At 47.5% G+C, this 27,634-nt stretch overlaps 2 protein-coding genes across 2 annotated transcripts; one reads left to right on the top strand and one right to left on the bottom strand.

Moving 5' to 3' along the window:
• Positions 1 to 401: 401 nt before the first annotated feature.
• Ccdc184 (coiled-coil domain containing 184) lies at positions 402 to 2,177 on the top strand. Its single transcript, XM_021655825.2, has one exon. The coding sequence runs from the start codon at positions 486 to 488 to the stop codon at positions 1,080 to 1,082; it is 597 nt and encodes a 198-aa protein (XP_021511500.2). The 5' UTR covers positions 402 to 485; the 3' UTR covers positions 1,083 to 2,177.
• A 14,851-nt stretch (positions 2,178 to 17,028) lies between these two features.
• Positions 17,029 to 20,110, bottom strand: LOC110560086 (olfactory receptor 10AD1-like). The gene is made up of 2 exons (XM_060390500.1): positions 19,932 to 20,110; positions 17,029 to 18,136 (listed from the first exon to the last, which is right to left on the bottom strand). Exons 1-2 carry the CDS (start codon positions 20,108 to 20,110, stop codon positions 17,029 to 17,031), a joined length of 1,287 nt encoding a protein of 428 aa, XP_060246483.1.
• Between the last annotated feature and the right edge of the window lie 7,524 nt (positions 20,111 to 27,634).

The raw sequence follows: 27,634 nt of genomic DNA, 5'->3' as shown, positions 1-27,634 counted from the left end.
AGACCCGCCCCTGCCGCTCCAGCCGCACTCGCGGGCGCTGCTGGTGGATGGCCGGGGGGAGTCCCGCGACCCACTCGCTGCGGGCCGTCGCCGTCTCGACCCCGATCCGTCTGCCAGCGCCTCTGTGACCCGGGGAGCCTGCGGGCACCCTGCCGGTGGCTGCAGGGAGGGCGGCGGGGACCTAGGCACCCTCCGGGAGGCGAGCTGGCAGGGCACTTTGGCCCCTGAGCAAGCCCGAGGACGCTGGCCCCGGGACCCTCGACGGGTCTTCGCCCGCCGGCTCTCCTCAGCCCTTCTTGATCCTGCCCGCGCCCTCCGCGCGGGGCCGCGCTCCTTCCGTCGGCTCCCCGCCCCTCTAGGGAGCCGAGGTGTCCCTGGGCTCCACCCCGTCCCTCCCGGGACCTCTCCCCCTCCACAACCTTCCCCCACCCTGGAGGCCGGGCTGGACACGACCCAGAGCTGCCACCGCCCGCTTCTGCCACTCCATGGAGGACAGTCTGCTGGAGATGATGACCAAGGACGGCGGCGACATGCCGGCGCCTCTAGAGGTGTCCACGGTGCCAGCCGTGGGGGACGTGCTCTCTGGGGAGTATAACGGTGGCATGAAGGAGCTCATGGAGCACCTCAAGGCCCAGCTGCAGGCCCTGTTTGAGGACGTGAGGGCCATGAGAGGGGCGCTGGACGAGCAGGCCTCGCACATCCAGGTTCTGTCGGACGACGTGAGCGCCAACCAGCGGGCCATAGTCTCCATGTGCCAGATTATGACCACCGCGCCCCGCCAGGGAGGTCTGGGCGTGGCCGCCGGCAAGGGGAGCTCCCCGAGTGCTCCCCACGAGCCGGAGTCACCTTCGCCCGGGATCGGGGACGGCGGCTTGCTGGGTCGCGTTCCCAATGAGGAGGACGAGGACGACGAGGACGACGAGGAGGAGAAAGGGTTGCCCAGCCCCGCCACACCCACCAGCCGCCGCGAGCGCGCTGGGAGTCCCTGCGCAGATCTCCTTGGGGAGGATGGGCCACTTGTGGAGCCCCTCGACCTGCCTGACATTACCCTGCTGCAGCTGGAGGGCGAGGCCTCTCTGTGAGGGGGACCCCGCCGGGGCACCGGCTACCCGGGCTGGCTTTGGGTTTCCGAGCGCTTGACGTGGCGGGACTGAGCAGTGCGGCGCCCTGTTCTTCACTCCGAACGAGGTCCTTGTAGGTCAGGGAGAGAGACTCCCTCGCAGAAGGATCTGTGGGTGAAGGACTTTGGAAGCCTCGCGAATGCCACCCAACCATGCATCATAACAAACTGCAGAAAGGTGAGGTTCCCTGACAGGAAGTGCCCATCTCTGGACTCCCAGCCATCCCTCTACCTTGCCCCTTTCCCTCTTCCCAGGAAACAGGAGGACCATCGAATTATGTAAATAAACTTCTGCCTTTTCTATTCTGTAAAAGGACTCACCTAGGACTTTGGCAAATAATCTCTATTTACCTAGAAATTAAGGTTTCGGGGTATTCTGTTCTGGCAACAGGAAATTTACCCTTTTGCTGAAATCCCAAGATAATACAGCGCTCTGCGGAAGCCTCTCTCCCTCACAGATCTTTGCGGCTGCTGATTTACGGTAAAGGAAGCTTGGGGGATCCGCAGCCCTAAGGAATCTGGGTGCGTGGGGTTCCCAGGGCCCCCCAGGCTGGGAGGAGCTGGCTATGAGCGTGCATGAAGACCCGGTAGCTCAAGCTCTGGCATTTTCATGCAGAGCGGACCCTGCCCTGTCACCGACTTCCTCCGGGACTGCTTTTCCAGTCACCTGGGCCTGGAGAACTGTGCGCCCAGTTCACAGGCTGAGACCTGGGGCTGCTCAGCAACAGCCCAGATTTAGGGGACTTTGAAGAACTCTTGAGGGGAGGGACGGGGAGGGCCAAAACCACAGAAAACCCTGTCTCTTCTGGCTCTACCGGCTTAACCTCAGCTCCTTTTTCTGTCGGTGTGTCACTGCCCTCTGCTTTTCGGTGTCGCCTCCACCGCGTCTTGTGTTACCTGTGTCCACTTGTGCAGTAGTGTGTGAGCCCTCAGGGGCAGGGCTTGTGGCTCTAGTATTAGGTTCAAGGGGCTTCAGCTGTGAGCCCCAGGCTCTCCTGGCGCTCTCTCCCTTCCCTTTCCCCCTTCGCCCCACTCCTCAATCAGGGCATGGAGCATGTGGCTGTCCTGAGGTTCCTTAACCGATGTGCCTCCCTCCTACCTTCTGAAGTGGTGACTTTGTGTGCCCTTCCCGCTCCTTTGTGTACCCTTTCTCTGCTTTCCTTGGTGTCAACCTTAATAAAAAAAAAAGGTGTCATCTCCCCTCTTGCTAATTGGTATTAAGGGGATTTAAGGGCGGGGCTTCTGGGCCAGCTGTGGGCTCAGGGCTTAGCAGGAAATTTAGGGACCATGCCTTTCCCCCTCTCTCCTTGCCTCCAGTCCCAAAGAGTCAACTGACCTTGTCCTGGTTGGGACAAGCATTCCCAGCTCTGCCTGCTCTCCCTTCTTCTCTTCCTGGACCTTGACCTAAAGTGGACGGGGAATCGCAGAGGTCTGCATGGAAACACCCAGCTAACGAGTTTTTGGTAGCCAGCGCTCCACTTGTTTTCAGTGAAGCATGCCCCCTCATCAACCCTGCCACGGGGGCGGCTACGGAGCCAGCGCCCTGGCCCAGGAGAGTGACACCTGTTCCAGGGAGGGGTGGGAGTCACTGCTCCGGAGGGCTTGCCCAGGGTTTCTGGAGTGGAGTGACACATCACTGAGGGAACCACTATTACTGCCTCAGGCCTCCGGGTGAAGACCACAGCAAGGTGTTCCCTGGAGAGTCAACGCTGACGTCATCTCTAGGCAGCTCCCCTGGGTGAGGGAGAGTTCCTGAGGATGCCCCAGAACAAAGGTTGAGAGCCACTAGGCTGGGTTGCGCTCTCGCTCTCTTTCTCTCTTTCTCCTCTCTCTCTCTCTCTCTCTCTCTCTCTCTCTCTCTGTGTGTGTGTAGCATGTAAAATTGCTTCGGTTACAAAGAGGGCTAAAGGCACAGATGTGGGGTTGACTCTTCAGTCTCAACACTGAATTGACTGCCTGAGACTTGGTTTTCAGAATGCATATGATAGGAATAAAACCTTGGGAAGAAAAATGTCTGACTCCTAGGATGCCTTGTGGAAATGTGAGTTTCTTTATAGTTCACCTGGGGTTGTAGGGCTTTCCCTCCAGGAAAGCCAAACCACGCAGGGAAGGTCCTAGAGACTCATTACTCATGCGTATGTGTGCACGTGTGTGCTTGGTGCCCACAGAGGCAGAAGACAGTGTCAGATTCCCAGGAGCTGGGCTTCAGGCAGGTGTGAGCTGATTGGAGGGTGCTGGGGAAACACTCAAGGCCTCTGGAAGGCAGTAAGCCTCCCGATTGCTAAGGCGGTTCTCCAGCCCTTAGTTTCCAGGTCAGTGTTGTACTGCCCCTCCCTTTCTCCCTCGCTTTCTTTTTCCCTCCCCTCTTCCTTCCCTTTTTTCTTTTTTCTTTCTATTTTGAGACAGGGTCTCATCACATAGCCCTGGATGGCCTGGAACTCACTGTATAGAACAGGCTGGTCCTCAGACTCACAGACACCTGCTTCTGTCTCTTGAGCAAACTCTCCTCTAATATAGTCTCTTCTTATATAAATAACTCTTACCCTTGAGGCCAGAATTAAGGGAAAGGGCATAGTTAGCTCCTCAAGATCACACGGGCCTTTTTATTTTAAGCAAAAGTAGGTATGAGCCAAAAAGACTAGGACCAGCCCTGTTTCTGAATTGCCAGAGGAAGCCTTGAGGTATTACAGCTCCTGGGCGATGTGTGCTGCGGCCCTTAGGAGAGCAGCAAGAATGCATAGCTGAGGACTGGGACAGAGGTTTCTGCTACAGTTTCTACAGTCAGCATCTATTACCATGGCAAGGACCAGTTATTGAGCTCCAATTTTATCTCCCAACAACTCAAGGAGGTAGAAACTGTTTTTACATAACACCTCAGAAACAAATGTAAAACTTCAAGGTCACAGAGTGGATTTTTTGAAAAAGCCAGGACCTAACCCTGAAATGATTTGATTTAAAAGAGCCTTAGTTAGAAACCATCTTTCTAATTGCTCTATTACGTGGACCTTCAAAGAGCCCAAGAGAATCCTGAAAAAGAAATCAACCTCATTTAGTCAGTTTTCATCTTCTCGGTTTGAAGAGACTGCAGTTCAGGGTTTGGGTCACGGCCTTTCTCGGCACTGAGTGGGTGGGAATCTCCTGAGGGTGTGCAGCCGATGGCTGTCTGGACCTGCTGCTGGGGAGGAAGAGTACGATGTTTGTAGGCAGTTCCTGTCAGCTACTTCCTTGGGCGAGCGAGCTCTCTCCTCCCTCTAGCTCAGAGTCTCACTTGCGTGACCTAAATCCCTGAGGCAGTGTAACCATTTAGACTCCATAGAAAGTTCTAGTTCAGTTCTTTAGCCATCCACTCCAGTTTTTTTATGAGGCACACTACCCTCCCTGTGGCCTCAGCTGCTAAGTTATTCTCTGCAAGTCCAGGCAGATAAAAATCTTCCCACAGAAATCACTTCTGCCTTTTTTTTTTTTTAAATCTACACTGGTATCTCACAGAGACTCTGCACAGGTTACCTCCCCTCTCTCCTGTTTTTACCTTCTCCATTTCCCACCGTCCTCTGCGGTTTCTTCTTCAGACTGCTGGTGAGTGGGTTTCAGCTGGAGTTTCTCACCAGGGTGAATAGCAGGCCTCACTGCTGAATGTTGGGAGGCCACAACCCCTGGAAATTAAACACAAAATTCTGCAAGAATATATTCGCTTGAGAAAGGGCCATTGTTTCAACTTAATCCTTAAAGAGTGAGAATCAGGCTTTTGTAAGAGTCATTGAGTAAAGTGTAATGAAACTTTTCAACTCAAAAGAAACCAATGAAGAAAAGACCCCTGAAGGCTGGCACTTCCAACATCCATGCCTCCGAGAGCCTCTGGAGTATTTCCTGCCTGGAACTGAAATGATTATCTCCATCTGATAAGTCACTTCTTATCTGATGAGTTTTAAGCACGTTGGACGTATCAGGTGCTACAGTCCCGCCGCTCATCGCCTCCAAATCTGTGGCACTGGAAGCTTGTCAAAGCGCTGCAGACGCCTGGGAGGTTAAGAGTTCGCCTGACGGCTCGCGAGCACACTTCTGTTCACCCCAGAGAGGGCACCAAAGGCAAACGGTTGGACAGTTTCACCCAGGTCTACAACTGGTGTGTTTCCTGGGTGGTTTAATAGGGGGCAGAAGTATGAGTAACCCCCAGGTGTCACCAGCAGCCTGCCCCACGATGGGTGGCTGCTCCCCAAGCTGCATCCATGGAGATCCTGCTGCACTCACAGGCAGCAGCCTCCCTTCAGGAAGGCACGCTCTAATTGAGAGGACACAACCCCATATCAGCCCCTGTGGCGTCCGGCTAAACTTTTCTGTTTGGGGCCAACCCAGCGCCCCACACAACTCACTACAACTCCCAGTTTTTGGAATGCCCACCTCTAACCTGCCTAAGGTGCCTCTCTTAGAGGTTGCTTCTTAATCTCAAAGCCAAAGCACATACAGCTTTGTGGAAATAAGCTCCAACTTTAGCCTGGCAGCTAAACTCGGCTCTTGGAGGACCAGTTGCTTCCCAGGGACACAAACTGGCCTTCCACAGGCCATGCAGATTGATGGGCTCCCGATGCCGGTGAAGATTAAAGCTTCTGCTTGACATCTACAAACGGAAGTTCTCCTAGAACTAAGCTACAGCACTCCCCAAATACAAGTCTATATTTCTCACAAGACACCAAACGTCCTGCTTTGAAAGGCAGCTTTTCATAAACGTCCTCCCCTATTTAAATGCTTAGAAAAAGAAATTAATTCAGGGCGCCTACCATAGCTGGGATATTGAAACAGAAAAGGAATGCTCATCAATCTCGTATTGTAGCTAGCTTTGCCCCCTCCTATTCTACACTGTCCTCAGAAGGTGACTTCGCTCTGAAAAACGGCTTTTTCCGCTGGGAAGCCCTGTGTTTGGAGAAAGCACCGGCTTTGTAAATAATGCTGTAATGGCGCCACCTGTTGTGGAATAGAGACATTACAAGAGGAACCTCAGTGAATTTATGGCTTTCACTTCAGGACTGGCAAATGCCTACTAAAGGCTTGGCTCTTTGCCATATGGTGGGTGGTGCAGAGAGACAGAAAAGCTGAATAAGTAGAATGGATTTGAAGATTATAAAAGCAACTGCAATAAACTACTGCCCCCTCCCCCCAGCTACCTCCACTCCAAAAATCAATCTTCCTAAACCGTAGTTCTGAACATTTATTCTCCTTAACAATCTGTAACGTCTCCCCAGTGCTCCCTATATTAAATATATGTGATGTGTGTGTGTCTATATGTGTAAGGGGAGAGAGTCAAACTCCTCCTAACAAGGGCCTGTCATACCCCCCCATATAGTTCATTCCCCAGCTCCTATTTCTTTGTTTGCTTGTTTTTTGGTTTTTTTTGTTTGTTTGTTTGTTTTTTGTTTTTTTTGTTTTTTTTCAAGACAGGGTTTCTCTGTGTAACAGCTCTGGCCGTCCTGGAACTCGCTTTATGTATCATGCTGGCTTCGAACTCACAAAGGTCCGCCTGCCTCTGCCTTCCTAGCTACCTTTTAAAGACTGTCTTACACCATCAGAAGATCAAATCATCCAGCTTAGAGCTGTGGATGACTCCCAAGTGTACCCTGCTCCTTCGGCCCTGGCTGAGCAGTCTGGATGCGTCTCCATTCCTTTCCAGCAAAGTCAGGCACAGACCTCATCTCCAGAAATGAGCCTCCGTCCTCATCACAGGCACCGCTTGTCAATTTCTCCGGGTTGTTTTCCTCATGCTGTCTGTGAGTGAGGAATCCCCAGAGACACGATGCAACCGTTTTTTATTATAAATTTATGCTTTTATTTCTAAGGACAAGGTTCACAGTTTTCATCAAATTCTTTAGCAGGTCATGCCAAAAGGGTAGTGAACTCTGTGGCCAAAATGTGCTTCTACTTGTTTCCTGGAGACGCCTTTGTTTCCCTGCATTTGGCAAAGCTGCTTGCTTTTCGGCTTTGTCCTGCCCCTGTCACCTGGTTGGAATCCTCTCTGTCCCTCAAAGCCCTTCGGTGCTCCCGCACCCTTAGGCACACAGAATGTGAGCCTACCCTCCTCTATGTGGCTACATCTTTCTGTTGGTTCCCGATTAGGACAATGACCTTATTTTATCATGTTTCTACTCCCTGCGTGTTTTTAACCAACCCGAGCACGCTGTCTGCTGTCTTATTTCCAGATTTAGGGGTGCCTCGACAGCTGCAGCTGCATCTTCACGCTTACAGTCTCTGGGGTGTCTACCAGGGACTTTGGGTCCCGCTGACTGAGTGCATCTCATTTCAGGATCCTTGAAGGAAGGAAAAAACAAACAACAAACCAAACAAACCTGTCAGTACTGGCCACTGTTTTCTTATTTAAAGTTTCATTCTTATTTAAATATCTTTATTCCTACTTTAAAATATCATTACTGTGCACAGAATTATAACTGAAAGTCTGAGCCTGGCGTTTCTGAATCACTTTTGACCCCAAGCATTTCCCATGCATTTCTATTAGGGGCCATGTTGAGTTTTAGCAAGGCAGAGTTTCTTATGGAGAATCTGTTGCCCTGGGAGTTTCCTCCCTGTCCCAATAGCTAGTCTTCAACGCGGGCACTTCTTTTGATCTTGCTGGAGAGAGTTTAAGTGTTGGAACAACACTCAGGACTAATATTTCTTTAGAGGGTTCCTTAGATGGTTTATAAGCTGAAACATTGCTTCCAGTCACACCGCTTTGAATAAAGGCGAGGGTCAGGCTTGTGTGGGTGTGACAGTTATGGCATGACTTCCAGGAGCTGACTGATGTAAGCCACCATCAGGTCTATAAGGCATTCTACCTGAAAGATGTTCAGATGTGGGAGAAAAAAAATTGCAGGAATCAGTGAAACTGTTTTAATTGAGAAAAGATCCCACTCTGTACAGCAGGCTGGCCTCAAACTCACAGGGATCCACCTGCCTTTGCCTCCAGAGTGCTGGGATTATAAATGTGCACCATCACACCAACAAAATTTACATTATTACAAAGGATCATCTTGATAATAGGCCAAAAATATTTAGTTGAATAATAAGATTGAAAATGAACAATTGAGAAAGGAGAGGTGAGAATTTAACTGAAAAATATGGCCATCTCTTAGAATCTTTAAATGTTTTTTTTTTTTTTCCTGAAAGAAACCTTGGTGATGACGTTTGTACAGCTATTTTATATGTAAGTTAGGTGTCTGAAGGGACTTCCCGGGTCAATTAGAGATCTTATTAAACTTGACACAAATTCCAGTTTCCAAGCCAGGGAAGTCTGCAGGATCCAAGACAGCTTCTGCAGTGTCTGCTGGTGTATTTCTCCCTCTGTGCCCACATCCTGCCATGCAGGCTGCCTCAGTGTGACGATGCAGTAAGTCCAAGACCTGCATAGCCCTTTCCCCGATTTCATCAAGAAACACAATTCTACTAGACACGTTAAGCCTCTCCTTGTAGACACCCAGAAGAGTGCAATCGGTGGAGAGAGAAGCAAGGAACAGTCGTGGGAGGTCCCACTGCGGAGCCTGCGCCTTTCACAGGCTCCTTTAGCCCACCTCCCTCTCACTTAGGGGGCTCACAGTCTACAGACAGCAGAATGCTATGCCCTTGAGTAGCGGCAATGTGCTTTTCAGAAGATGGAAGGAAAAACCTCTGTTCTGTATTTGATGGCCGGTTTGGGAATACTGCAGTGTGAAAACGGCATGGTGTATGGGGAAAGTAGCCCCGTGCAGGTAGGACGAGGTTCGGTAGAAATGAAGTTCTGTAAAGATGTGCAGTGCCGAGGACACGTGACGTAACCCTGGGAGAAAGGCGGCAGCAGGGGCAGCATCCCGCTCTGGAGAGAGTGAGGAGAGAACCAACAAAGTGCGTAGATGAACCACATACGGCACCGGCACCAACGTAGAAAGCAGATTGCATAAACCGACCCTCGCATTTTATACAAGACGAGCAAAACAGCACAAGAGACAAACACAGCTGGACGGGACTCCTGCCTGAAACACGGCAATGAAAAAAAGAGCTGGTCCCCTGTTCCAAAGAAACAGATCCAAGTTCTGGCACGGAAGAGCTTGCTTACCACAGGACACAGACCATGTTTTCATGTTTTCCTGGGGTAGAAGCAGTTTGTTGCGATCTGCAGAACATCTGCCTCGCATTTGCAAAATTTAGGAATAAGAGGGTCAGGGAGAGGATCACAAGACAGGGCAGCGGATAGCAAAACCGAAGAAAAGGGTGAGAGAAAGCCAGAGAGGGGTTCTACATTGTCGTTGGCCTGCACGGAACTGTTACGTCCCAGAGCAGAACTCAAGAAGGAATCACTTTGGTAAATTAAAGGTGAGGAAAGAAGTAAATGTGTAAAAAATGTGTGAGGGGCCAAGAAAACACAAAGGAACAAAGGATATGGTCAGGCAGTTTACTAAGGAGGAAAAACTAATAGGCATATGGAAGTTTAATTAACTGGTTAGTAACAGAATCCAAGTTAAACCAGCAGTGCGATGTCCCTTTAAAGCTACCGCACCGGCAAAAATAGGAGTCAGCGAAGTTGCAAGCATTGTCAGCCCTGCAGAACCACAGGGGCTTGCACTCACTCCGCCATCTTTGGAAGGTCACGGAGACTCACTCCGCCATCTTTGGAAGGTCATGGAGCATTTCTTACACCTGTTAAGAGAAGAGCTGTAACTAGTGGCTTTATACAATATAAAATAAATCTTCCTACAGCTCCAGAATGGGCTGGTCAGGGATGTCTGATGTAGAGTTATAAAGTGGTGAGCAGGGCTGGACACGACGAGGGAGTCAAGGCAGAGTGACTCTGCTGTGACAGAGTGTTAGCACCTGGCAAAGCACGTGGAGCTGGGAAACCATGCTCAGTGAAGCAAGGAAACAACAGGATAGGACATCTGTCTCATTAGCTTCGGAGGGCTAGGGAAATGAGTGTCTAGGAGGGGAGTATGGCTCAGTTTAGGCATCTGCTGAGCATGAGCAAGACCCTGGGCTCGATTTCAGCACAGGAAAAAAAAATTTCACAAAGCTACTATGCTTACAAAACACAAATATACACAATAGAAAATTATTACCTACCATAAAAGAGAAACATGAGAGTAGAGACGAAAGACATGAACAAAACAGAGTTTTTACTTGCAGACACCGGTAATGGTGTATGCCGAGAACCTGAGCATAGTGACCGTAATCCCTCGAGGAACAAGTAAGACAGAACCGCAATATGTCAGAACAACACTGGGAAGATGAAGGGCTGGGATGAGAGAATCTTGCAGACGTCCTCCAACTCCGACAGCAAAATGAACTCATCCCAAATAAGTACAAAAGAGAGGTGTGTGGTTTTGGGGCCACACAGGATGCCGCTAAGAGTTGTTACAGGTGGGTCCTAACATTTCTGGAATTCACTGTAAGTATATAAAGTTATTCCACAGCACAAGGAGCCAAAATGTAAGGCCAGCACAAAGCAGGTAAGCCATTATCTTAGGCTCTTTCTCTGGAGACATGGTCTTTTATTTCTCTTTCCCTCTGACCTCATTGTCTTGTCTCTGCACACCAACTTTTCCCCGTTTCTGTGTATCCATGGTGGAAGTCAGGTGCTCTGTAGTTGAGGCTCTTGGCTGTTCCAGTCTGAAATAGTCTTATTTCCTATACACATTCTTAGGGGGGAAAAAAGACTCAGGAGGATCTCAGAAGGGTCAGCTGTGGGGATGGTGGGTGGATTGTTAGCTCTCATAAAGTTTTCTTGGTGGCAATGGTCCACTCTTGTGGGGGAAGAGAGTTCTTGAAAAATGGGTTGTGTAGCGTAACAGGAGCACTCCAAAAATATCTACTACATCTCATAGGTACCCCTTCAAACGTTCCTATGTGAGGTGACTGTTTCTGCTTCTCAGTGAAGGGTCTTGTATTTGGGTAGGAAAATTTGAATATAATTTAATCAAGGGTTATTTTTAAAGGCCCATGTGTGTGTGGTGTGTGTGTGTGTGTAGAAAAATAATAAATCTAGAAGCAGTGCAAGAATTCTGTTCCAGATCTTGGAGGCAGAACCAGGTGGGGAGTAGGGATCAATTGTAGAAATATTAGCTAAAGGGACACCCCACCAAAAAGAGAGAGCAGGGCGCTAGAACACAACCTTGTGCCCTGCTTTCGCCATTCCTGGATGGACCCCGAAGGAACGCAGGGATGAAGGGAACAGTTTGCACAGGTCAGTCTTCCACTCCCCGAGATGGATCACGAGGAGCTGAAGAGCCAGGCAGAAGACATCTAGGTCTTCAGATTTACCGTTAAAAATTTTAGATTTAGCGTTTAATTTTCAAGGCCCGGACAAACCCCATTTCTATATGCTAAACCGTTTCAGAGGAGAGGCTTGCTCGGGGTCAGGACTCTACTTTCTGTCCCGTCCTGTCCTGTCGGAAAAGCTTTCCTACTGCTTCGTTAACGTACCAAGATTTTTGCTTGGTTTTATGAGGGATACCGTCACAATACCACTCACGGTCAAAGCACTTATGCCAAGGGCTACAAATCTAATCACACACTAGCTGGGTAGAGAGAAAAGTAAAACAATGAAGAAAATACGGCGATAAGAAAAGACACAAATTGTGATAGCACGGAGAGCCCAGCGACTCCGGGTACGTGTCAGGACGGTTTCTCCGAGTCGTTAACTGAGAGGGGGCGCCAAGGCGGCTGAGGACACTGCAGCTGCTCACGGGCGGGAACTGCAGGCCAGCATTACACAATTCGCTAAAAATGGAGCTATCGCTTGGACAGATTTAGGCTCCGCATCCCCGGACTGGACCGGCAGCCACCGAGGCCTAACGCGATTGGTGGAGGTCTCCCCGCTACGCTCCGCCCAAAGGGGAGGGGTCCTGGGTCGGGTGGGTACCCACGCCCGGAGCTCGCGGGCCGCTGCAGCTGCGGGGCACCGGCTGCTGCAGTCACAGCCCGAAATAGACCCGGCTTCGCCGCGCCTGACGAACCTGGACCCGGCGCGGGAGGAGTGGTCGAGCAGCCGGCGCTCATTGGCCGCACAGCGCGAGGAGCCGAGGAAGGCTGCTAGGTGGCGGGCTCGCCCGCCTCTAATCAGGTCAAGGCCTGCGGCGCCTTCGCTGCGGCCGCCGCCAGGTGGAGCCGGCCAGGGGAGGAGGAGAGGGTCTGGGCTCCCCTTTCGCCCTCGGTTCCCAGGGCGGGGCTGAGCTAACTCCAAGGCAGTGTTTCTCAGCCTTCCTAGTGCTGCAGCCCTTTAATACATCCTGATGTTGTGAAGACCCCAGCCATAAAACTGTTTTTGTTGCTACTTCATAACTGTAATGTTGCTACTCTTATGAATCGTAATGTGTCTGCCATGCAAACCAAAGGGGGTGGAGACCCCCAGGTTGAGAAACGCTGCTCTAGGCCCCTCTGCGTCTTCCTCCATCTACGGGTCAGACCCCAGCCTCTCCCGAACCCGAGTAGTTGTTTGTTTTTTTTGCGGACCCTGAAGGTCTTCCCTTCCGGGAGACAGTGCCCGGCTGCAGCAGCGGAGACCTGGCAGACACAGTAAGCTTCCCTTGTGAGCCCTTCTTGAGACCCGGGCCACCTGGGAGGCCTTGAGAGGACAGTCCCAGCTCACCCGGGCCTGATTTCTCAGCATTGCTGGCCCTGACTCTGCAAGAAATCAATTCTTGTTGCTGTTGCTGTTCGGGATTCTATTCCTAACAGCCAGCACCACTTCCCGTTTTGCACCTCACCCCCCCCCCCCCATTCTTCATGCTTTAGCTAACATCACCTCCTTGGCATTCTTCCGGGCTTCCGCAGGTGAGCTAAGGGCTGCCCCCCCATCATTGACTATGTAGGTATCTTTAGGGAGAGGAAGGACCTGCCCCTCAGTGATTCAGTCAGTGGCCTGTGCAGGTCACTTGCAGGTAATCACAGCTGCCGAGGAAGAGGACAATAGCAGTGTCATGCCAGGAGAGGAGGAGGATGGGTTCTGAGGCCAGCGCACCTGAGAATGGTGGCCACGCGTTTTGTACACTGTGATCCGAAAAAGAGAGGGAAAAACAAAACAAAATCCAAGTTCTAGGAACCCCCTATTGATATTTTTTATATCAAATAAGGTGATAGTATCTCTCTCTCTCTCTTAGGATTTTCAAGACAGGGTTTTTCTGTGTCGCCCCGGCTCTCCTGAAACTTTCTCTCTGTGTACACCAGACTGGTCTCGAACTCACAGATCCCTCTGTCTCCGCCCTCCGAGTGCTGGGATTAAAGGCGTGTCGCGCTACCGCCCGCGATAGCATCGCACTATCTCATGATCCTACTCTCACCAGGGATCAACTGTAAACGTTGTAAGATCTGAGTACTTAATAAAAGTGAGCTGCCGTTTTCCGTGCTCCGTTGATGTTTTACACCGACCGTTCAATAACGCTTGCTCTTTGGCGGAATTGCCCTATTTATAATCTCGTCTATCAGGATCAGGTAACTGTGAGGCAATGGGTCACGACCCCATTCCACAGGGGTTGCCTAAGACCATCAGAAAACGGGTATTTACAGACAATTCATTACAGTAGCAAAATTACAGCTGTGAAGTAACAATGACATAATTTTATGGCTGGGGTCACCGCAGCAGGAGGAACTGTATTAAGGGGTTGCAGTGTCAGGAAGGTTGAGAACCAGGGCTGAAAGGCAATGGAGTAATTCCTCAGAACTCAAAAGCACACCGTCTCCATTCTCTGCCTTTCCTTTGCTGGCTTTCTTTTCCTTTTCAAAGGCTTTTTGCAGATTGGAATTTCAAACGTGCAGAAGCTAGGATTCCAGAGCCGAGGATGAGGCCTCATCTTTTCCTCTTTGGTGATCTGGAATGCGTTCTATGCCTTCCCCTCAGTTTGACGACTTTAGACAGGGTTCTCCTTGGTTGTAAGTGTTTCCCCTCCTCCTTCTCACAGAATTTAGTTCAGAACACTTGGAATTGCTAGTTTTCTCTGCTCCTTCAATATGTATATGGATCTTGGAAGCTTACGGCCTGAGCTATCGAAGGTCCATCCTTAAGGAAGATGGTGTCCTATCTCTCAGTTTGGGGCTGGGTTAGGAACCTGACTCCAACTGGTTAAACTAATATTCATAAAGGCATAGGACAAGTTTATTTTTCCTTAGGTAACACCAGTTAGCAACACAGGTCCTGCTTCCCTCCCAGCCCCTTTCCCTTCCAGGGAGCTGGATCTCTCCTTCCTTCAGTTCCAGGACCGCCTTCCTGGAACTGAAGCTTCCTGCAAGCTTTTCACTGGCTGAGGCACCTCTCTGACCTAGTCATTTCTTCTCTGTTTTGTTGAGACAGAATCTCAACATAGAGCACTGGCTTCATAGCACCCTCCCTTTAAAAATATTTTTATTTATTTTACAAAGAGTAGTAAGATCTACAAAGTAGAGCTCATACAATCTTTTCTTACCGTCTTGCTTTTGTTAATCCTCCATTTGTCCCTTCCTTTTCCTGTATTCATCTATGCCTAAACTTTTCCAACTCTTGGATTTCCCCTTTACTTTCATACCCCATGTCTCCTACTCTGTCCTCTTACTTGAGCCCTTCTCCCTACCCAGGATCTTAGCCTCTTGGCCTCTCTCTAGCTTTCTGGTCCCCACAGACATTCCGATTTAAGCACACATATCTACAACTTTGGCTGTAAGATCTGAAAACACCTCCTTTATCTTTCTGGACCTCAGGACAATGTTCCCCCAGTTCATTCCATTTTCCTACCGATTTCATGCTTTAATGATGAATAAAATTACATTATGTGTGGGTACCACATTTTCATTATGCGTTCTTCGGGTGTTGGACAGCTAGGCTGATACGATTTTCTAGTTATTGTGAGTAGAGTCTCTGATTCAGGATACAGAGCCCCTTGGGTATAAGCCCAGAAACGTTATAGCTGGATCACATGTTAGTTCTATTTTCAGCTTTTAAAGAAACCTCTGCAACGATTGCCTTAGAGGCTGCACTCCTTTACACTCCCACAGTGGATAAGGGATCCACTTTCTCTACAGCCCCAGCAGCATCTGAAGAACAAGGCCGGTCTCATTCTTTATTTTCATTCTTTACGTACTTGTTACACTTATTTAGTTCTTGCGTATGTGTGCACTGTCTGTGTGCACTTACAAACACCTACATGCCACAGAGTCTGTGTGGAGGGCGGGGGACAACTTGTGGAGTTGGTTCTCCCTGTCCATCAACACAAGTTCCAGGAATTGCCTTACTGCAAGCTCTTACTCAGTGAGCATCTCATTGACCTACTCATTTCTTTTTCTCCCTTCCTCCCTTTCTTTCTTTCTTTCTTTCTTTCTTTCTTTCTTTCTTTCTCTCTCTCTCTCTCTCTCTCTCTTTCTCTCTCCTTCCTTCCTTCCTTCCTTCCTTCCTTCCTTTCTTTCTTTCTTTCTTTCTTTCTTTCTTTCTTTCTTTCTTTCTCTTTTGTAGTTTATTTTCTCTTTTTTGAGGAAGGCTTTCTCCAGCACTGGGTGTCCTGGAACCCACTGTGTAGATGAGGCTGGCCTCAAACTCACTGCCTTCCCAGTGCTGGGATTAAAGGCACACACCACCACACCCAGCTGTCCCTTGTTTTCTTGGTGATGACCCACTCTGACCGGAGTGAGACGGAATCTCAAAATAGTTTTAATATGCATTTGCCTAACGAATTGGCAAATGATGTTGGACATTTAAAAATATATACACATATGTATATAACAACAATTATATATATATATGGACATGTGTCAATGTTGGTGTGCCCCAACAATTTTCTTACAGTCTGTAGGCTGCCTCTTCACTTGGATGACAGCTCTTTGTTTGTTTGTTTCTTTTTCCAGACAGGGTTTTTCTGCATAGCCCTGGGTGTCTTGGAGCTTGCTCTATAGACCTGTCTGGTTTCCAACTCACAGAGATCCACTTACCTCTGCCTCCCAAGTGCTGGGATTAAAGGTGTGTGCCATCACTGCCCAGCGGTTTCCTTTGCTATATAGATGCCTTTTAATTAATTAATTAATTGTTGGTTGTTGGCTGGAATTCTACTCAGGAAGTCCTTACCTATGCCTGTATCTTGAAGCACACTCCTACTCCCCCCCCCCCCAGAAGCTTCATAGTTTCAAGTCTCAGGTTGAGGTTCTTGAGTCATTGGAGTTCAGTTTTGGATATCTACATACAGACATCCAGTTTCCCCAGAGCCATTTTTTTTCTGAGGCTGCAAAGTGTAGTTTTAGCATTTATCTTAATTTCTTTTCCTATTGTTGTGTAAAATACCCTGACAAAAGCAATAAAAGACAAGGAAGTTATTGCAGTTTATGGCTGAAGAGCACGCAGTCCATTGGGGCAGGGAAGTTAAGATGGGAGGAGCTCACATCCACACACAGAAAGCGGAGAACAATGATGCACTCTTCTAGCTTGCTGTCTTATACAGACCTGGGAATGGCGCTGTCCACTCTTAGTGTGGATCTTCCCAGCTCAGTTAACTTAGTCAAGATAATTCTCCACAGGCATGCTCAGAGGTTAAATAACCCCTCACAGGTATGCTGGAGTCTTGTCTCCAGCTTATAGATCCTGGGAGTTGATGACACACACTATCATGACATCTGTCAAAAATCAGGTGGCTGTAGTTACATTGGATTCTACCTGGGTCCTCTAGTCAATTCCACTGACCTACAACATCTGCTTTTGCTCTAATACCAAGACTAAGATGGCATATTAAAAGACTGAAATGTCATTTATTCCCAAATGTATGTGTAAAAATTATCCTGGGGGATGGCATGCAAGAGAATAATATGAATAAAATGGAGCTAAATGCACTTATTCACTGACTCCTGAGGAAAATATTGGAAAAATTCAGGGAAGCATCACATTTTGTTAAAGAAAGTTCATGGAAAAAAATGATTCTAGAAATATAGTCAGAGATGAGCCTTAGATATCAGGAGGAATTTCCAGGTCTGAGTCTAGTGCCAAGAAAACTAGAAACCCTCTTCTCTAGAGCTTTTCCAGAATTGGAAAGCAGGGGCTGGGAAAAGAAACCTGCTACTCCCCATTGAAGGAAACTTCTCCAGATGGCCTCCCTCTGGGAAGATGCTGCCTGAGCCAGGCTGCCTCTCCCAAGAGCCCTCGCCATGGCCCCCTTCATTTCCTTGTTGCGGAAGCTGTAGATGACAGGGTTGCACATGGGGATGATGATGGTGTAGAGGAGGGAGAAAGGCTTGTCTTTGTCAGGCCCGTGGGTGCTGCGGGGATTCATGTAAGAGAACATGGCTGAGGTGTACAAAAAGATGACCACAGTCAGGTGGGAGGCACAAGTGGAGAGTGTCTTCCCTCTACCTGAGGAGGAGGCCTTGCCGAGGATGGAGGCCAGGATTCGGGCATAGGAGGTGACAATGAGCACCATGGGACTGAGCAGCACCACAATGGCATCAACAAAGATCAACTTCATGCTGAACATGAGGTCCCCGCAGGAGAGAGCCATCACGATGGGGGCCTCACAGAAGAAATTTTCCACATGGTTGTCTTTGCAGAAGGGATTCCTGAATGATATATACTCAAGAAAGATGCCGTTGATCATCCCAAAGATCCAGGAAGAACATACCAGCTGGACACACACTTGATGGCTCATGATCTGTGCGTAGTTCAGTGGGTGGCAGATTGCAACATAACGGTCATAGGCCATAAAAGCCAGGAGGATGCACTCAGCCACACCCACAAGGAAGACCAGATACATCTGGGTCATGCAGGAGATGAAGGAGACAGTGTGGTTCTTGGTCACCAGATGGATCAACATCTGTGGGATGGTGGTGGTGATGAAGCAGATGTCCAGGAAAGACAGGTGTCCAAGGAAGAAGTACATGGGGCTGTTGAGTCTGGGGTCAGTCCAGGTGATGAAGATGATGAGGCCGTTCATGGCCATGGCGAGGCTGTAGAGAGCCAAGAAGAGGGTGAAGAGCAATGCCCGAGTGGAAGGGGAGCTCTGCTCAAAGCCCACGAGGATGAAATCGGTCACTGTGCTGCTGTTCCTCGGGTCTGCTGCCTGGGGCCTGTTTGAGGAGGAGGGCAGGAGAAGCACAAAGGACACATTTGTATGGAAGGTCAGATGCTCACTGGGACCTAGAACCCGGGTGACAGTGAAAGTTTTGGAACTTAGCACTTGCTGGTAAATCTGTGCCAGGCTCACCACAGGCTCTAATATAGATCCTAATTTTAGAAGTTAAGGAAGTGATGGTTCCCCTTTACTCTGGATTGATTGGATGCTCTATGAAGTAGCGTGTGTGTGTGTGTGTGTGTGTGTGTGTGTGTGTGTGTGTGTTTTCCAGGACCTTCAACATCAAAGGACTACTTATGTCTGGATACAGACAGAGGGGAGAGAATATAAGATCTACGTGTAAGACTCGAGTTAGATGAGGAAAGTTTGAAGAAGCTGAGGAATGTAGGATTCTGGAAGGTGTGTCGGTGGCAATTAGTATAGGGAGGGTCATGTAGGACCCACTTGAGAGATATTTGAAAGCGTACTTTCTTTTTCTTTCTTCCTTCCTTCCTCCTTCCCTTCCTCCTTTCTTTTTTTCTTCATTTCCTCTTTCCTTCCTTTTTTTCTACCTTTCACTTTTTCTTTTTTGAGATCAAGTCTCATGTAGCACCAGCTGGTCTTGAACTCATGTACTGCCAAGGATGGCATTGAACTTCTGCCTCCATTTCCCAAGGACTGTAACAACAGGCAGATGCCATTACAAGCAGCACAAAGGTGGCATTTTGTAGAGGAGAACAATGTTCAGTCTTTTTGTACCTAATTGGAGGTGCCGCATGGGTTGAAGTTTTGGGGGAAGCTAAGCAGGCGGTCTCTGTGGGACTCACAGGTTTCTGGATGCAGTCTTGTCTAGCGCTCTACTGTAATGCACCTTTCCCTAGACTCACTCCCTGGTGCTTGCTGCCATTACACCTATGACCACACTGCACATGCTGGGGAGGGGGTTTGATTGTGAGCACTTGCATTTTTTTGTTTTTTTATTTTTTAATCAGGAAATTTGGAATTTACCCACCATTGGGTGGAAACAATTCAGCCATCTTTGTGAGAAGGAATCTGTGAGGAGGCCACATACGTCCCAGCCCTTTCTCCTCTGTGAGTAAATGGTGTTCACGGTATATCTTCCGGAACTTACCTCTTAAAAGGTTAACTTTCAGGCGGTCCCTATGTCAATGTCATGTCTGTTGTACTTTTCATCCTGTGTGGAGTTAGCCTGTCTCTGATGCTTGCAAAAGGCCAGTGTATTCCTGCTTAACATTTTTTTTCTCTCCATCAATTTTTCCATTTCCTTTTTTGTACATTCTCAGCCTTCTCTGTGAGCCCTTTGTTCCCTTCGTCCATCTTCTCCCATTTTTCACCCCACGAAGTACTAGATTCCCTTTAAGTGAGAGTTCTTGGTTGATTGAGGCATCGGCTGGACCTTCTTCTATCATCTACACACTGGAGGGTTCTGGTATCTAGGATTACTCTGGTGGTCCAGAAAAGTTAGGGAAGGTAGAGGGCATAGTTTAATATGCCCACAACCCTTCACCCAGCAGACACGCTGAGACTAAGCTTGTATTCAGCCAACGTAAGTCGGCGGCGAGCTACAAACCACAGAATTCTTGGACTTGGCCAAGAAGCTGGCATTTAACTCAAGGACTCACAAGCCCCATTAAAGGACAAATGCTTGCCTGTAGCTCACTGAGCAGACAATACTATTCTGTGCTGGCCAGCATCCAGGGCCTTGTGAGGTGCAGCCAGGCGCCTGTGTACACTCATGGGGTTGTGGAAGGCACACCACACCTACCTCATCCTGCTGCTCTGGTGCTCACACTGTCACTGAATCGCTGTCCCCAGTAACAGACATGGCATGGCGTGTGGGGAAGAGCTGCTCCAGGGAGGGTGGTCTGAGCTGGCGGGCCACTCTGGAAGACAGCGGTGTCTGGTGAGCGTTTTGTTCTTGGACAGTTTTTGACATCTGTGCTTTACAGACAATGTTGCCACATTGCATGTGGACAGCGCCTTATAGTGTGGGTGAGAGCCATCTGCCCTTGTTGCCATTTGATATAGCAACTCTTACCTTCTCACTGGCCTTTCAGATTGCATATTTTGACCTCCTTGTCTCTTTAAAATTTTTTGTGCCCATGCTGGACTTAAAAATGCCATGCTCTTTTGTTAATTTAAGGAATACAAGAAAAATAAAACGTTGATTCTCTAGTTTCAGATAAACATATAGTATTCTATTGAGAAAACAAAAAATATCTTCACTCTCAAAAATATTACTTCTGACAAAAATGTCTTTAAAATGCACTGTAGTGGGGGCTGGAGAGGTGGTTTTTGTGGTTAGGAGCACTGGCTGCTCTTCCAGAAGACCTGGGTTCACTTCCCAGCACCACATGGCAGTTCACAACTGTCTGTAACTCCAGATTCAGGGAATTTGACACCCCCACACAGACATACATGCAGGCAAAACACCAAAGGCATAAAGCAAAAATAAATAAACCATTTAAAAGAAGTATGTCTAAAAATAATATAATCTTTTCTTCTTTTTTTTTCTTCTTCTTTATAATTTATTTGCTTTGTATCCCAATTGTAGCCCCCTTCCTCATCTCCTCCCAGCCCCACCCTACCTCCCTCTTCCTACCCTATCCCTCTTCCCTAGTCCACTGATAAGGGAAGTCCTCCTGAAAAGCTAATGTAAAGCAAAGGACACGGTCAACAAAACAAAATGACAGCCTACAGAGTGGGAAAAGATCTTCACCAACTGTACACGTCACAGGGGGCTAATATCCAGAATATATAAAGAATGCAGGAAATTAAACACAAACTAAAGAATTCAATTAAAAAATGGGGTGCAGAGCTAAACAGAATTCTCAACAGAGGAATATCGAATAATGGAGAAGCACTTAAAGAAATGCTCAACATCCTTAGTCATCAGGGAAATGCAAATCAAAATGATTCTGAGATTCCACCTCACACCCATCAGAATGGCTAAGATCAAAAACTCAATACATGCTGGAGAGGATGTGGAGAAAGGGGAACCCTCCTCCATTGCTGGTGGGAATTTAAACTTGCACAACCATTTTAGAAATCAATCTGGTGCTTTCTTAGAAAGCTGGGAATAATGCTACCTCAAGACCCAGCTATACCACTCCTGGGCATATACCCGAAAGATGCTCAATAATAAAATTCTTAAAAATTTAAAATACATTTATTTTTAATGTGTATGAATGTTCGTATACATATACTTCTTTCATGCATGGTCCCTGCAAAGTCCAAAGAGCCTAATAAGATCCCCCTGGAATTGGAATTATAGATGGTTATGAGCCACATGTGGCTGCTGGGAATTGAACCTGGGCCTGCTGAAAGAGCAGCCAGTGCTATTTACCACTGAGCTATTTCTCCAGGCCTAAAATAAATCTTAGGAATAAGAACTAAGTGGTAGAAGTTATTACATCCTCTGCAACTATTCATAAGCTGTGAAGCATAGTTACAATGGTCTTAAATAATAGCTATGGTGATATCAACATCCACATCTTCCTAAATGCTATTTCTGCGCACACTGACACACACACTTGTGGGATTTCTTTGTTAAACCAGAAGAACATCATAATTGTCCCCTGCAGACTACACAGAGAAAATGCACCATTCACAATTGTATTGATTCCCTATTCAAAGGCTGGAGGATCTGTGATCTCTTAAATTAGCAACACTTTTCAAAGTAGTTCATCTGCATCATGCTGTTTGAGCCTGTATTCTGTTAATGTCCTCTAACGAGGCAATTTAATCTCATTGAAAACTTGCTGATAAGTTATATTGGACAATGAAGCTGCACAAGGTTTGGCAGTAGAAAAGGACAAAAAATTTTCTGTGGGTGTAGTGTTGTCATAGTTGACTTAACTGACCCATCTTTTTGTTCTGGGCATTTCAGAACCATCTGCAAGTAAAACAGGGACTTCTGAAATGTCCAAGATCTCAGAAAAGTGGTGATTTGTACTGGGGGATCAGCCCTGGGAGGGTGGAAAGCTGGTCAGCCATAGACATAACAAGGTAGATGGATACAATGGTAGACCCTGTTAAGTGCGGAGAGAGAAGCGGGGAGGAGAGACGCTTCTCCTGCATTTTTGCTGTTTCCTTCCACATGAAGGGTGTCATCTGACTTCCTGTACACTGTCACAGACAGGAAATGGCTACCTGAGCTTTTTTTTTTTTCTTTCTAACCTGTCACTTCTGTTCTCTAGGGTGGGCTCTGCCCCTGTTGCTGTCTGGTGCTGCCAGTGGCTGGCCAGGCTTGAACACACAGATGTCCACATAGGTTTGTCATTGTTGTTATTGTTAATATAAGTATTATATTGACCACACTATCTGCTGACTCTTCTCTGCCTCCTCCCCCTTTTCTCCAGCTCATTCAAGACCAGGTGAAGTATTTACTGGACCTGTCAAAGTCCCAAGTTGCTATCCCATATATAAAGATACAGTATAAACAATGGGATACAACAGAGTTTGGGCTGTAATGACAAGCACCTCTAAGCTAATCACAGTCTGTGGCAGATCCCAAAAAGGAAAAGAATTCTGAAGTCTTCCATATTCTGAATTATGAAAGCTCAGGGCTGGTAAGCTAAAGAAGGTCTCCATCCAGGACACAGGAGAGCACAGAACACAGCATGATGCTGCAGACCAGACCCGAGGGAAAACTCTCCTGCCAGCCTGAAGCTCAGGTTCTTGCCGTATTTACTGAAGACAAGAGACAGGAAGGTCTCAGAGCTTCCTGGAGCCCTGGCTGAATCAGTGCACTCCACATGCACTCCACAGGGAGACTCTGTGTCGAAAACTAAGATGGAGAGAGCAGACGGTGAGGACACCAGGTCTCTGGTCTCCATATGTATGCACACACATATGCAAATATACATGAAATACATAACACTGCACACATGGGTACGCACCACACACACAGAGAGAAAGCAGCATAATCAGATCAAAAGTAGGTAAAGGACTTGAACAGACATTTCTCAATAAAAGAAAGATATATAGTTAACAGGCAAATGAAAAACAAGTTCAAGCCTACTAACGATCAGGGAATCAGACTATGACTTCAGGGACTTATGACTCCCATCAGCTAGGATGGCATCATAAAAGAAGGCAAAGGGGCTGGCGTGAAGGGTCAACAGCAAGAGCATGAACTGCTTTTTCAATGGACCGAAGCGTGGTTCCCAGCGTCAACAGACGGTGGCCCACAGCTCAGCTCCCGAACCCTGACATCTTCCTCTGGTCTCTGTGGGCACTGCACTAATGTGCATAGACAGATATATTCATAGCTAAATATACTCATAACTGCACATAAGACTACAATCAGGACCAGAGAGATGGCTAAGCTGTTAAGAATGTGCACGGCCCTCCCAGGATGAGTTTGGCTCCCAGCACCCCTCTCTGGCAGCTCCCAGCTGCCTGTAACTCCAGCTCCAGCGAATCTGATGCCCTCTCCTGGCTTCCAAGGCTCTGTGCTCACATGCATGTGTGCATGAGCATGCATATGTCTGCACATACAAACACAATTAAAAATAAAAATAAAATTTTTACAAATAAAATCTTAAATGAAGATCTGAAAGTTAAGCATTGGCCAGGATATAGAGGAAAAGGATGGTTTTTGCGCACTGTTGGTGGGAATATGAGTTCAGCTGTTATAGCAGACATTATGGGGGTTCCAAAAGAAATCTAAGATATATGTATCATTTGATGCGACATATTCCAAGGAAATTAAATGATCATGTTGAAGACACCTCTTTATTGCAGTGTTCACGGTAAGCATTGTTTACAATCGTTAAGATATAGATTTAATGATCACACCCATCACAAGCAGTACATTTTTAAAAATGTGGTATTTACTAATGAAATATAATGCAATCTTAAAACATTAGGACATCCTTTCGCTTTGGATTAGATGGATTAAACTTAAAGAATATCCTCAGAAGTGAAATCAATACAGAGATTCTTTCTTTCACACCACATGATATCACCAATATGTGGAGTCTAACACTGTCAGAGTCATGGAGGGCAGAGAGATGATCCTCAGATGCAGGGCAAAGGCAGGGATTGGTCTAAGGACATAGTCATAAGAAATAAACTCATGAAATCTGTTGTACATCATAGTAACCACATTTAATAATTACCTATCACACACTTGAAAACTGCTGAGTATTTTTTTTAACTCTTCACCTCACACAGAGAGAAAATTTTATGAGGCGATCAATATGTCAATTGGCTTAATTTAGCCCCCCTTTTTTATACAATATTTGCACATATGAAAACGAAACGGTGCAGTGAGGATGAAATTCAGCAGGGGGAAACTTGCCAATGAGGTGCAAGGCCCTGGTTCCAATCTCAAGAACTTCAGAAGGTGAACAAATCAGTGGAAGAATCACCAGTTTTTATTTTGAGAGAGGCTCTCCCTTACGTATCTCCAGCTATCCTACAGCTCACTGGGTAGACCAAGCTGGCCCAGAACTTGGAAAGCTCCACCTGCCTCTGCCCCCCCGATTAAAAGTGTGTGCCCCACACCTGACCAAGAAATATCGTGTTTGGCACCACAAATACACAGAACATTTATTTATAAATGCAAAAAAAGTTATTCTTATTTTGAGTCAGATTTGAAGTACAAAGTGAAATGACATTGCTATCTCAAGCTAAGTGCCTTATAAGAGTTATTTTCCTTGAGTATATAATCTCTCCCCATACAGAATCATTTAAAAATGGACTATAAAGCTCATGTTTACACTTAAAAATAAAATGCATTAATGTTTATGTATTAAAAGGCAACATACCCACTTTCAGCCTCATCCCCGGTAGAGGCAGGGAGCTTTGGTTCAATTTAGACGTGTCTGAAATTAAACTCTAAGCATGAGCTGTCAGGCTGTCTTAAGCTTTTCTCCTAGGACTGGAGAATTCACTCAAGGCAGATAATTAGTTTTGAGTCAGTCTCCTCTCGTCCTCCTATGGCTCCACTCCACACATCCAAGACCGTTTAGCCTTCCAATCAAGCTCTAGTTGTTTTAGAAACTGAGAGAGGGGAAGTTTTCACCCACCTTTCCCAGTCTCCCCTAATATTTCCTGCTTCTTATTCTCAGGAAGATCTCTTCACCTAACTGTTTCTTTAATGTCACAAGAACCCTTTCCTCTTAGCTAGCTCCCATAGACACTGCAAACACTAGCCCCTACCCCTGGCCCCGAAAATCCCCAGCAGAATGTGGAAGCCATGTTCTTCACCACAGTCTTTGAAAGAGGACCATCCATGACCACTTCCTAGTCTCCCTTTTCACAGGGAAAAAGGAGGAAAAAAAAGAAAAACACTAAGTAAGTAGAAAATACTAAGATGTTTGGGCATAAAGACAAAGGCTTGGGAAAAGCAAAAAATGAAAGAATGTGATTAGAGAAAGGAGAGATTTAGAAACAATATAGAAAGAAAGGCTTGGAAAACCAAGGAATTCAATCGACCAAAATATAATAAACTACGGAAAGTGTGAAAACGGACAGGTCAGTACAGAAGAGGACAGTAGGAGGGATTACGAGAGCCTCCACCGACAGAGGAGAAGTAAATGAGACAAAACCTGCCATGGAAAGTCTGGCAGAGAACTATGCACGCTCGGCTGTTGGTATAGAAGCAGCAGTGGGGAGCCTGGTTCTCCAAGTTCTAGCAAGAAAGACTGAGCTGGTCCCCTCCTCCCCCTAGCCTCCAATAGGACTCACTCAGCAAGGCACCAAGGCCCTCCCTGCCATGTCTTAGTGATGACTTCTCCAGCCAGGAAGGCAGGTGAGCAGGCTGAGATCCTGATGGAAGTATGCAGGGGAACACAGAGGAAGAAGGGATCCACGAAAGATCCAGGACAGTAGAGACCCTGGTGGACGCCAGAGAGGGAGAGGCTGAACAAGGGAAAGGTTAAGAGTCAAAGCGTGACCTCTGTCTTACGGCCACCATGTACGGAGCCCTGTGTGATGTGAATGCAGATCGTGTCCGAGAAAGCCAGAGGAAGCTTGGCTCCGGTAACAAGGTCAGAGACAGAGTTAGCTTCATAGCAGAGGAGACTTCACTCACCTTGAGGTGAGGACATTGTTTGTGCTGGTCTTGGATGCAGAAGAGGAATCCAGGGGTTCAGAGTGAGGGTTCAGGGAGGGCATTTACTGCAGACCAGCTGTGCATTTACAGGGCTGGACGCTTGGGCTCCTCTCCCCACTGCCCTCCTTCCTATCTCAGGTGTGTTTGCCTGAGCACGTGAACCCCTGTCCCTTCCCCAGACAGACAGAAGCTTCCAGCTGGTTACTATGGCAGCCAACTGTAATAAGGCCAGCTACTTGTTCTTGAGGCCTGGCCATTCCAAGTGTGTCCCCGGGGGTTAGTTTCACTTGGTCCTTTTCGAGGCTCCCCTGTGAGGCCATGCTCATGGCAAGTGGCCTAGAGAGCCAAACATAATCCCAGGTTTTCTTGAAAAAACTGTGTTCTTCTGTACCTAAGAGACCTGGCAAACACAATCCTTGCCTCCTCAGCTTCAAGTCATAGGGCCCGTTAACTCTTTAAATAATATTTTTGAGATTATAATAAAATTGTGTAATTTTTTTCTCTTCCCTTTCCTCCATCCAAAATTTCCCATATATCCATCCCGGCTCTCCTTCAAATTCATGCCCCCTTTTTATCAACTGTTATTGCATGAACATATATATGTATGAGAGAGAGTCTCATCCATACAGTGTTACTTGTGTGTATGTTTTCAGGGTTGCAGAGCTGACCGATCGTCAGTGGACAACCACCTGCCTGGCATGCTCCTCTCCGGGGAGAGCCACCTCTCCTGCTTCTAGCATCCCTCAGTTGTCTGTTGTTTTTTTGTGTAAAGTTTAAGACTCACGGGCTTTTTCCTGTCCACCTTGTCGTGTTCGTCAATGCTATCCGTGCTCGGCTCACATTTTGGCGGCCACGCTGGTGAGACGTCACAGATAGTTTCTGATGCTGCTAGAAGACATCATCTCATGGAAAAGCCCCTGATCTTCCGCCTCGTACAATCTTTCTGCCATCTTTTGCACTGTTTCCTGGGTGTGGGAGTGCTTTTTAGATTTATCCACTGAGACTGGGATCCACGACTCTGCATATTGATTGGTTGTGGTTTCCTGTACTGTTCTCTATCCATGGCGAAGAGAAGTTTTCTTGATGAGGCGTAAAGACTACACTTGTCTGTGGATATGAGGACAAACCTATAGATTGTCGTTAGCGATTATGGTGCTCTGGTGACTCAGTGGTTGTAGCTTCTCCTCCCGTTGCCATGACTTCACTGGCACCGAGCAGTTACCTCGGTTTCCAGTACCAGACATGGTCTTTTTCTTGTTGAGTGGATCTTAAGTCCAATCAGAGAGCAGTTGGTACCACCAAGGCATGCATGCCACTACAGCACCCTTTAGGGTTATGGTACCATGCTGGTTGTTGATGTGCGTCATAGATGTCATAGCTGGGTAGGACTGTGGGTTGCCTCCCTCCTTTGGAAGCTTGCATGGCAGC

Source organism: Meriones unguiculatus, chromosome 8 (assembly GCF_030254825.1).
Source record: "Meriones unguiculatus strain TT.TT164.6M chromosome 8, Bangor_MerUng_6.1, whole genome shotgun sequence".
Taxonomy (NCBI): Eukaryota; Metazoa; Chordata; class Mammalia; order Rodentia; family Muridae; genus Meriones; species Meriones unguiculatus.
The sequence above is the reverse complement of the archived record's forward strand: the minus strand, read 5'-3'. Positions and strand labels throughout refer to the sequence as shown.